General features: G+C 41.3%; 1 protein-coding gene across 1 annotated transcript in view; it reads left to right on the plus strand.

Moving 5' to 3' along the window:
- The window catches only part of LOC117774665 (A disintegrin and metalloproteinase with thrombospondin motifs 2-like), an 18,321-nt gene that overhangs the window by 870 nt on the left and 7,451 nt on the right, over positions 1 to 10,000 (plus strand). The window contains exons 2-10 of the mRNA XM_034607241.1: positions 1 to 192; positions 1,842 to 2,016; positions 2,931 to 3,028; positions 3,117 to 3,200; positions 4,529 to 4,612; positions 5,847 to 6,000; positions 6,091 to 6,196; positions 6,483 to 6,626; positions 7,947 to 8,079. The exon at positions 1 to 192 is cut by the window's left edge and continues 302 nt beyond it. Coding sequence (XP_034463132.1) covers positions 1 to 192; positions 1,842 to 2,016; positions 2,931 to 3,028; positions 3,117 to 3,200; positions 4,529 to 4,612; positions 5,847 to 6,000; positions 6,091 to 6,196; positions 6,483 to 6,626; positions 7,947 to 8,079 — 1,170 coding nt within the window. The remainder of the gene's footprint in view (positions 193 to 1,841; positions 2,017 to 2,930; positions 3,029 to 3,116; positions 3,201 to 4,528; positions 4,613 to 5,846; positions 6,001 to 6,090; positions 6,197 to 6,482; positions 6,627 to 7,946; positions 8,080 to 10,000) is intronic.

Below are 10,000 nucleotides of genomic sequence, written 5' to 3' on the forward strand. Positions count from 1 at the left end.
ACAGTGTTCGGTCGGGAGCTCCACCTGCGGCTGCGCCCGAACACTCGTCTCATCGCCCCCGCCGCCACCATGGAGTGGGAGGAGTCAGGATACCTTCACTCTCAGCCAATAGGCAACACTGGCTGTTTCTACACAGGGGAGGTGTCCAACATGGACGACACGGCCGTCGCTGTCAGCAACTGCGATGGACTGGTAGGTGAATACACACAACATGAAATAGAAATGAATGAAGATATAATAAAGTTATATAAATAAGGTAGCAACGTGACGGCTGTCTCTCCCTCACTGTGAAAATAATAGTACTTTAATGTTTAATATTCAACTTACAGGCCAGTAATACCTTTTAAAGGCTTCTGATTGGACAACATGGTTTCAGCGTTTGGGTTGTATCACCACCTGTTGGCAGAAATACTCCTGTTTGTGTTTTCATGTGATCCGGAACAAACTGAACCTGAGTTTGAACGGCACTTATTGATATTACCATGGTAACAGATTTCCAAACGAGTTCTGTTCAGTCGACGGAACCAGCGACGTCGAGTTGTTTGTTCTTTAAATCAGTCACAACGTTTATCTCTGGATCTCAGCTCCCTCTGCATTACTTTCTTTTAAGAACTGATGTGTGACACAATTGTTCGATGTTTAAAATATGGTAAATAATAAAACAGAATCTTCAAGAAACCTTCATCATCTTCCTCAGTGATGAAGCTGCAGATGGAGGCAGATGTTTGGACAGATGTTGATGGTTTTTCATGTGAGCTACTGTGAGTTTAAATCACAGAGGAAACAGCAGAAAGACGATTTGAATCCCTGTTAAGTGATAAAATAATTCTCATTCACAAATCTGAGCCTGAAAATGATTGAAACCTGAACAGCGAAGAGAGTAAAAGTTCTTTTATCGCTCATTTTCTCAGGAACATTTTCAAAATAAAAAATATCCACCAACCAGTGAATAGAAACATGTCCAAGCGTGTGAGAGCAGAGATGATTTCAGGCCAAACACTGTAAACCATGAAGGTCTGAGGCCACATTACCTACGTGACATCTGTCTGAGTTTACCCTCACTTCTTACAGCGTGGGCAGAGCCGCTGATTTCATCCAGATGTGGAGGAGGAGGGAAAAAATAACACGAATATTTTCCTGGTGCAGCTAAAGCAACAACTGCTGATTAAACAGGGTTAGATTATAGATGATAGATGATATATTACAGATTATGGATTATAGGTTATAGATTATACATTGTTGATTAGTTTATATATGATAAATGATAGATTACAGATTATATATCATAACAACAGATGCTAACAACAGAAAGGCCAGAATAAATCAGTTTGAGTTTGCCTGGATCATATGAAAACTCACATTTTAACTCCTCCCTTCATGCTCAGTCAAACTCGTAGAGATTGGCCAGAAAGTGACTGAGACCAGGTCACATGACCTCCAGGATCAAACTGTATCTGGGGCCAGATGGAAGCATCAAGGGTCAGCGAGGATCAAAGTTCTGTCCTCGTCTGCGTCACAATGTCCTGAATCCTGTTCTTGAGGAAATAAAATATTTTCATAAAGTTCTGTTGACATTAATAAATAATAACAATAAAACACTAAAGCTGACTGTAAAAGCTTGTGGGCCTAACTGCAAACCCACAAAACACCTGAAGTTAAGTAACTATTTGTATCACAGACTGTAAATAATAAAAGTATGACATGACTGCTCCCCAAAAGAGAAGTCAAAGCATCTTGATCGCCCCCTGGTGGCTGCTTATTGAGCTGTGGGGTCAAAGGTCAGTTTAACATCGTCAGCAGTAATGCCAGTAGATTTAGTTGCTCTCTGTCTCTAACCGCAGGCGGGGATGATCCGAACAGGTCTGGAGGAGTTTTTCATCGAGCCATTGGATCAAAGGAGGACAGATGGAGGAGAGGATGAGGAGGAAGAAGGAGGACGACGACACATCGTTTATCGCTCCTCCGCCATCAAGAAACAAACGGCTGTCAATCAAACTGCTGACGACTTCCTCCGAGGTGACATAACAGAAACGATAGCTTCACTGGACTGTGACTGTGATGTGACGCGACTCAGTATGATCACAAACATGTGTTTCTGTGATGACACATAAGTGTCTGGACACTGATACTGACACAACCAGTCAGATTCACTTTTACTGGGGGGTGAAGGGTTTGAGTCCACAAAACACTTTGAGTTTCAGGGGTAAACAGTGTTAGAATCATTAACATATACATGTTTACTCACATGTTGTATGTGCATGTCTGTGTTTTCACGTCTCAGTGATTCAGTTTTATTCATGTATTTACATGTTGGAGGAAAACATTTTTTCTTTTACAGTGTAGTCTGTTAAAAAACATCTGTAATATCTGCTGAGTTGTTTCTGCAGAAGGAAAGAATCAAACTGAAAACTTTGAAACTGATCCAGGAAACTTGGCAGACACACACACACACACACACACACAACCAGCTGCGACGTGGCAGTCTTGAGTTTCCAAGTGTCAGATTCTTGGAGGTTTTGGAGGTTTGGCCTCAGAGTTGATGAATAGTTCAGCTCTTCTTCTCCGTCTTTGACTCCTGAAATCTGTTAGTGTTCAAAACAACATCAGCCAATCAGTGGTGAGAGATTTATTTCGCCTCAGTTCACCTCAGCCCGAGCGTCCGGCGGCTCAGTGTGACCTCAGAGTTTCTGATCGCCGACATAAACACATGTTGGACGTTAAACTTCAGAGTGAAACTGAGAAACTGTCACATCTGGATAAAAAATACAAAACTGAAGCTTTAACTGACGACACAAACTGTTGTCACTCATCAACTGATCTGAAAATAGTTTCACCTCAAAGTTTCACCTGCTGTGTGGAGCTGTCGTGTGTGGTTTATATATGTTCACTGCTGAAAAACAACAAGACATCAAATGATCATCTGTCCTCAGGCCCTCTTTTAGGTTCTCTCAATGTTAACCAGAACGTGTTGTTGCAAACATCTCGAAGACGACGCTACATCGAAGAGGCGGAGCTCTTTAACATCGAGGTTAGTGAACAGTTTCTAATAAAGGTTGATGATCTGAGGTTTAACCGAATACTTTAACTTCTCCTCCCTCTCTCTCCTCCTCCTCCAGGTGTTGTTGGCGGTGGATTATTCTGTCCTTCTTTTCCACGGCCGAGACCACATTCAGAAATATCTCCTGACGCTGATGAACATAGTAGGTGCAGACATGAACACTGACTCTTGATGTGGAGCTTAATGATGTTGTGTTCAGTTCTGCACCAAACAGACAAAGCCATAAGTATGCGTAGTGTCCCACACAGCTAAATTGCCGTGCCTCAGATCTGGCCCACGCCAACACTTTCCTCATAGCGAGTGAAGAGGGGACCACCCAGCCCCGAGAGTCAGAGCCAGTCTGCTTTGAACTCGTCCGCCAAGTCTCGATCCATGAGGTCAATGATCCGCCCTTTGTCTGTTCTCACACCTGGAACCAGTTTACTGTGGTGACCCGACATCACAGCAGTGCTGCACAGAACTCAACACAAGGAAATTGTTCATCTGGTTGCCATGGTAACATCATGATGGTATTACTAGCATCATCAGCACCTTCAGGCGCAGAACTACACAGTACTACAGTACTCTACAGTACTCTACAGTAGTCTACAGTACTACATAGTACTACACAGTACTACACAGTACTATAGTACTACAGTACTCAACACTAGTTCAAATGCACCAAATGAACGTCCTCGTGGTTCAAACATTTTATCTTCAGAGGTGAAGACTGCAGCTGCTTCCTCTTCTTCTTCTTCCTCTTCTTCTTCTTCCTTTTCTTCTTCTTCTTCTTCTTCTTCTTCTTCTTCTTCTTCTTCTTCTTATTCTTATTCTTCTTCTATTGTTTAATGCTGTCTCTACTTCCTGGGATTGGTCCAAAAGTCCAAACTATTGTGATGGAAATCTGAAAATACAAGAGGCTGGAACACCAAATTTGTCTTTGTGTATTTTAATAGGGGCTTTCTGCAGAAAGGATCAACACAGAGAGTCACAGGGATCTCAGAGTGAAGATGCAGGACAGTCAAATGCAAGCATCTTATATAGGAGGACTAAGGCTGTCTGTCTGAGCCAGTTCAGACTGGTTCTGTAGGCGCAGTTTGAGAGAGGAATCTAAACACAGAAATCTGATTTACATATGTTTCCTTTGGAGATAAAGCAGACATACATTCAGTTCTTTGGAGAGTAAATAAGTGATATAAAGGTTTCAGGTCATAAAGTCTTTAGACAGGTCTGCAAAAACTTACTTTTCAACTACAAAATAGGTTTCAACCACATCTAGTTATTTTTTTACGACACTATCCAACAAAGTGTTTTCACTGAACCATGGTTCAGTTTGATCCAGACCCAGAACACCTCTTCTTGTCTGAGGAACCTTTCACACCTGATGTTTAGCATCAGACTGAACTGAAGAGTCTGAAGCTCTGAAACAAACAAGGTGTGAACGAGTCCTGAGAGGAAATTCTAGTCTTTCTAAAAATGTCTCTGTTCCAGGTTAATGAGATCTATCAGGATCATTCGCTGGGCGCCAACATCAACGTCGTCCTGGTCAGAATCATCATGTTATCTCCAACAAAGGTAAATAACTGCATCTCTGCTTCTTGTTGACAGTTGGTTCTTCATGTCCACAGGACAGAAGTTGTCAATAAGATCTGGTCTCATCTGCAGCTCTCAGTCCAGTCATGTGACAGCTGAGCTTCATGTTGCTTTAGGCTTCATCACTAAAAGATTTTCATTTTAAAACAGCGTCTTAAAACTAAAACCACCTCCGTCAACACTAACACACCTGAACACAGGTCACATGACCGTTCACGTACACTGGTCATGTGATGTAAACAGGAAGTAGATGTCTCCTCTGCAGCTGGTTGCTTAGTAACAGAAACTCCTCTGAAGGAGGAACAGTGAAGGTGAAGAGTCGGTGCAGGGATTTCTTTTCTCTGAGCGACGACGAGGTGGAACTGTTACTGACAGGAAGTGTTAGCGACGCTTTGTGTTCACCGCTGGTCGTCGAGTCATGTGACTGATGAGAACCAATCAGGAAGAGAACGTCTGCGTCATCGTTTACTAAAGTCTCAGTTTCTGTTCAGACTCAAACACAAACCCAGAGTTTTCAAACCAAAACGAGACCAGTGTCCAGTCTCCATCAGGTGTAACCATAGCAACGGTGACGAGTTTTATAACCGAGACGTGTCAGTGTGGGCGGAGCTTCAAACTGAACTCTGAGTATGTCCCAGAGGGAAATGAAAGCACTCTGAATTTCATTAAACTAGTTTCACTGTCTTTATAGAGTTTGTCTGTATAAAGGGATTTAATTCATCTGTACCTCTCTACTGCCGCCTCTGGTCATCACTGGTATCTCATCTCAAAGATGATTAATTTTCGTGATGTTTTAAAAACTGTCCGTTACTCATTCTGTCCTTTTCAAGACCAAACACTATGTGGCAGTTGACCATGCCACCGGGGTCTCACCACAGCAACCAGAGACAAACCATTCAGGCTTTAACATTTGATTCAGAGACCAGGGGCAAACAAAACTTAAATTCAAACATAAATCCAGTGACTTCTGCTGGCGTGTGAGCTTTGCAGCTTGGTAGTGTCTCTCATGTGCGTCTCAGTCCTGATGTGTCGGTGTCTCTCTCTGGAAGCTGCTGCTGCCCTTTAAACCTGAGGATCCTCAGGTACAGGTGGAGGTGCTCTCCCAGCCCCCTCCATGCCCACACACTCATTGTCAATATTTCCAGAAGAAAAGGTGAAGAAAGGTTTAGCCTCCATTTCACCCGTCAATGAATAACAGCAGGTTTTGCTGTGTCAGTCTCAGGAGCTGATCTCAGTGGGGAACCCTCAGAAGAGTCTGGAGAACGTCTGTGGTTGGTCGTATCTCCAGCAGAGGGAGCAGAGTCACGCCGAGCAGCACGACCACACCATCTACCTGACCAGGCAGGAGTTTGGCCCCTCCGGCATGCAGGGTACGACCGCTACCACCACAAGTACTCCTCATATTAACCCCCCGATGACCCCTGACCCTCTGACCTCTGACCCCTGACCTTTGTCCTCAGGTTATGCTCCTGTCACAGGAATGTGTCAATTACACCGGAGTTGTGTCCTCGTCTTGGAGGATGGATTTTCCTCTGCCTTTGTAGCTGCACATGAAACAGGACATGTGTGAGACACACAAACACACAAAACAACAAACACAAAAAAACATCACATAACACAACAAACACACAACACAACAAACATAAACACATAATAACACACAACCCAACAAATAGACAACAACAAACACACAACAAACATACAAATAACAAACACACAACTTGACAAAATGACCCAGGTGCAGAAACTAACTTGATCTTTAACATAATGTGTAGAAATAAACTTTATTTTCAAAGTATAGAAAACTGTCTTCATGACCTGTCTCTCTCTCTACCTGTCTGTCTGTCTTCAGGTTAGGTATGGAACATGACGGTGAGGTGAACAGTTGTGATGATGACGTTCTGTTGGGCAGCATCATGTCTCCACGGGTTCAGGCCTCGTTCCATCGATATCATTGGTCCAGATGCAGCTGGAGGGAACTTCATCAATACCTGAAGTGAGTATATAACTCACTATATAACTCGTCTTTATATACAGTCACTGATCGTCTTTATATACAGTCACTGATCGTCTTTATATACAGTCACTGATCGTCTTTATATACAGTCACTGATCGTCTTTATATACAGTCACTGATCATCTTTATATACAGTCACTGATCGTCTTTATATACAGTCACTGATGGTCTTTATATACAGTCACTGATCATCTTTATATACAGTCACTGATCATCTTTATATACAGTCACTGATCATCTTTATATACAGTCACTGATCATCTTTATATACAGTCAGTCACTGATCATCTTTATATACAGTCACTGATGGTCTTTATATACAGTCACTGATGGTCTTTATATACAGTCACTGATCATCTTTATATACAGTCACTGATGGTCTTTATATACAGTCAATGATCATCTTTATATACAGTCACTGATCATCTTTATATACAGTCACTGATCATCTTTATATACAGTCACTGATCATCTTTATATACAGTCACTGATGGTCTTTATATACAGTCACTGATCATCTTTATATACAGTCACTGATGGTCTTTATATACAGTCAATGATCATCTTTATATACAGTCACTGATCATCTTTATATACAGTCACTGATCATCTTTATATACAGTCACTGATGGTCTTTATATACAGTCACTGATCATCTTTATATACAGTCACTGATCATCTTTATATACAGTCAGTCACTGATCATCTTTATATACAGTCACTAATCATCTTTATATACAGTCACTGATCGTCTTTATATACAGTCACTGATCATCTTTATATACAGTCACTGATGGTCTTTATATACAGTCACTGATGGTCTTTATATACAGTCACTGATCATCTTTATATACAGTCACTGATGGTCTTTATATACAGTCACTGATCATCTTTATATACAGTCAGTCACTGATCATCTTTATATACAGTCACTGATCATCTTTATATACAGTCACTGATGGTCTTTATATACAGTCACTGATGGTCTTTATATACAGTCACTGATGGTCTTTATATACAGTCACTGATCATCTTTATATACAGTCACTGATGGTCTTTATATACAGTCACTGATCATCTTTATATACAGTCAGTCACTGATCATCTTTATATACAGTCACTAATCATCTTTATATACAGTCACTGATCGTCTTTATATACAGTCACTGATCATCTTTATATACAGTCACTAATCATCTTTATATACAGTCACTGATCGTCTTTATATACAGTCACTGATCATCTTTATATACAGTCAATGATTGTGTTTATACAACTGTGTCCTGTCTCTTCCTGTAGTACCTACGACTGTCTCCGTGACGACCCATTTAACCATGATTGGCCGGCTCTGCCTCAGTTACCGGGTTTCCAGTACTCGATGGACCAACAGTGTCGCTTCGACTTTGGACCAGGATACAGTCTGTGTACTGCAGTGAGTCCGTCTGTATATATATATACATATATATTAGTGCTGTTAATCAATTAAAAGAATGTATCAAGTTAATCACGTCAATAGGCTGTGATTAATCATGATTAATCATACAATTAAAATACTACTATTTACAAGTACGTGTTTGAATAAAGAAATGTATAACAAACTGGTTAGGGCTTTTTTAAACTTTATTTTACATCTCAGCCAATTAGAATATCTTAATTCACTGAGCAACAACACCCATAAAATGCAAACTTAATTAGCAGACAACCACATCAAGTACAAAAATAACTGCTTGCCTGTAAATAAATTAACCCTAACATGAATTTGACATTGAGTCGGCTTAAGGTTTAAAAAGAAAATGAATGGCATGGTGTCTTTGAAGAGACAAAGTAAACAGTCCCTTTTCAAACTCTACAATGAATAACATTACTTGATACTTGTGAACTTGTGTCAAATGGCTCCAGTCATGAAGTCTTCCTTTTCTTTTAACCTGCTCATCACGGGCACCTGTGTGCCGCTGAACTTTCAGCTCTGCTGTGTTTGCAGGACTGTGTTTGAAATGTCCGACTATTTTACGGCCCTTGGCTAATGCACCATCAAACCCGCTGTCACGGAGAGACACTGTGATCGTCCGCTGTATAATGTGCGCTACACAAGGCATATGCTCGAATGGTAGACTCCTTGCTGCCGCTACCATATTACGAGCACTATCTGTTCCAATAGTGATGACCCTGTCCGTTATCCCCCACGTCAAGAAACTGGCGAGCGCATGCTTCGGCGAAATGCCTTTCCTCTGTTTTCACTACACCTAACGCAAACGAGTGCAGCTGCCAATTATCATCTATTAGATGAGCTGTTATGCCGAGGTAGTTATGGTTGCTGACTGATGTCCAGTGGTCTCCTGTCAGTGCAATAAATGAAGCTCGTGCCAGCTGCTCCACTTTCGTTGCCTTTTCACTTCCATAGAGTTCATGGATTCTTGTGACAGTAGTTCCCCTCCAAGGCGTTTTGTAGGATGAGTCCCCTGAGGCGATCTGGATAATGTCTCGAAGCCCCTTGTCTTCAACTATGTTGATGGGTCTGCAGTCTAGTGGGACCCATTTAGCGATAGCATTAGTTAGCTTAGTTGTTGTTGTTTTGTTGACAGAAAAAAAGAATAACGCGTTAAGGTTCCCAGATTAATCGCATGAGTTAATGCGTTAACGTTAACAGCCTTAATATATACTGTATATATGTATATGTATATATATATACATATACATATATATATAGACTGAAGTTATAGACTTATAAACAATTGTTTCAGAGCAGTGTTAAAACATAATTCAAAAGTGGCTTACTGGGGAAAGAGCGACTGCCCTCTAACTAAAAAAGGTCGGCGGTTCGATCCCATATGTTGAAGTGTCCTTGAGCAAGTTACTGAACCCAAATTGTCCCTTCACATAGAAAAAAGTGTGAGTGAATGATACAAACTGTAAAGAACTAGAAATGATCAAATACAGACATTTACCACTTAAGACAATCTGAGAAGATTCCCAACAAAAAAGCTGGAACCTCCTCGTGTTTCCAAGTGGACGTCTTCGTCTTCTACGTGTACGGCTCCTCTTCTTCATCCTGAGATGTTTGTGTTCTTCCAGTTTCACGTCCGTCACGTGTTAGAAACCTCATCAACACGTCCACTCGCTCACTGGGAAGCTTCCACACATTGTCCTGCTGTTTCCTCACATGGACTCACTGACATGTTACACACATTTTACCAGGAGGCTGCAGGAGAAGATCCAGAACATGTCCAGAGACACTGACTCAGACATTTGTTCTCACATACAGAACCTGCAGAACATGTGAGGAACATGTGAGGAACATGTGTGTGGTTCAGTTCATATGTGAAAACATTTTACATCGTCCAGATCATTGTATC

The sequence above is a fragment of the Hippoglossus hippoglossus genome, chromosome 14, assembly GCF_009819705.1.
Source record: "Hippoglossus hippoglossus isolate fHipHip1 chromosome 14, fHipHip1.pri, whole genome shotgun sequence".
In the NCBI taxonomy this organism is placed as follows: Eukaryota; Metazoa; Chordata; class Actinopteri; order Pleuronectiformes; family Pleuronectidae; genus Hippoglossus; species Hippoglossus hippoglossus.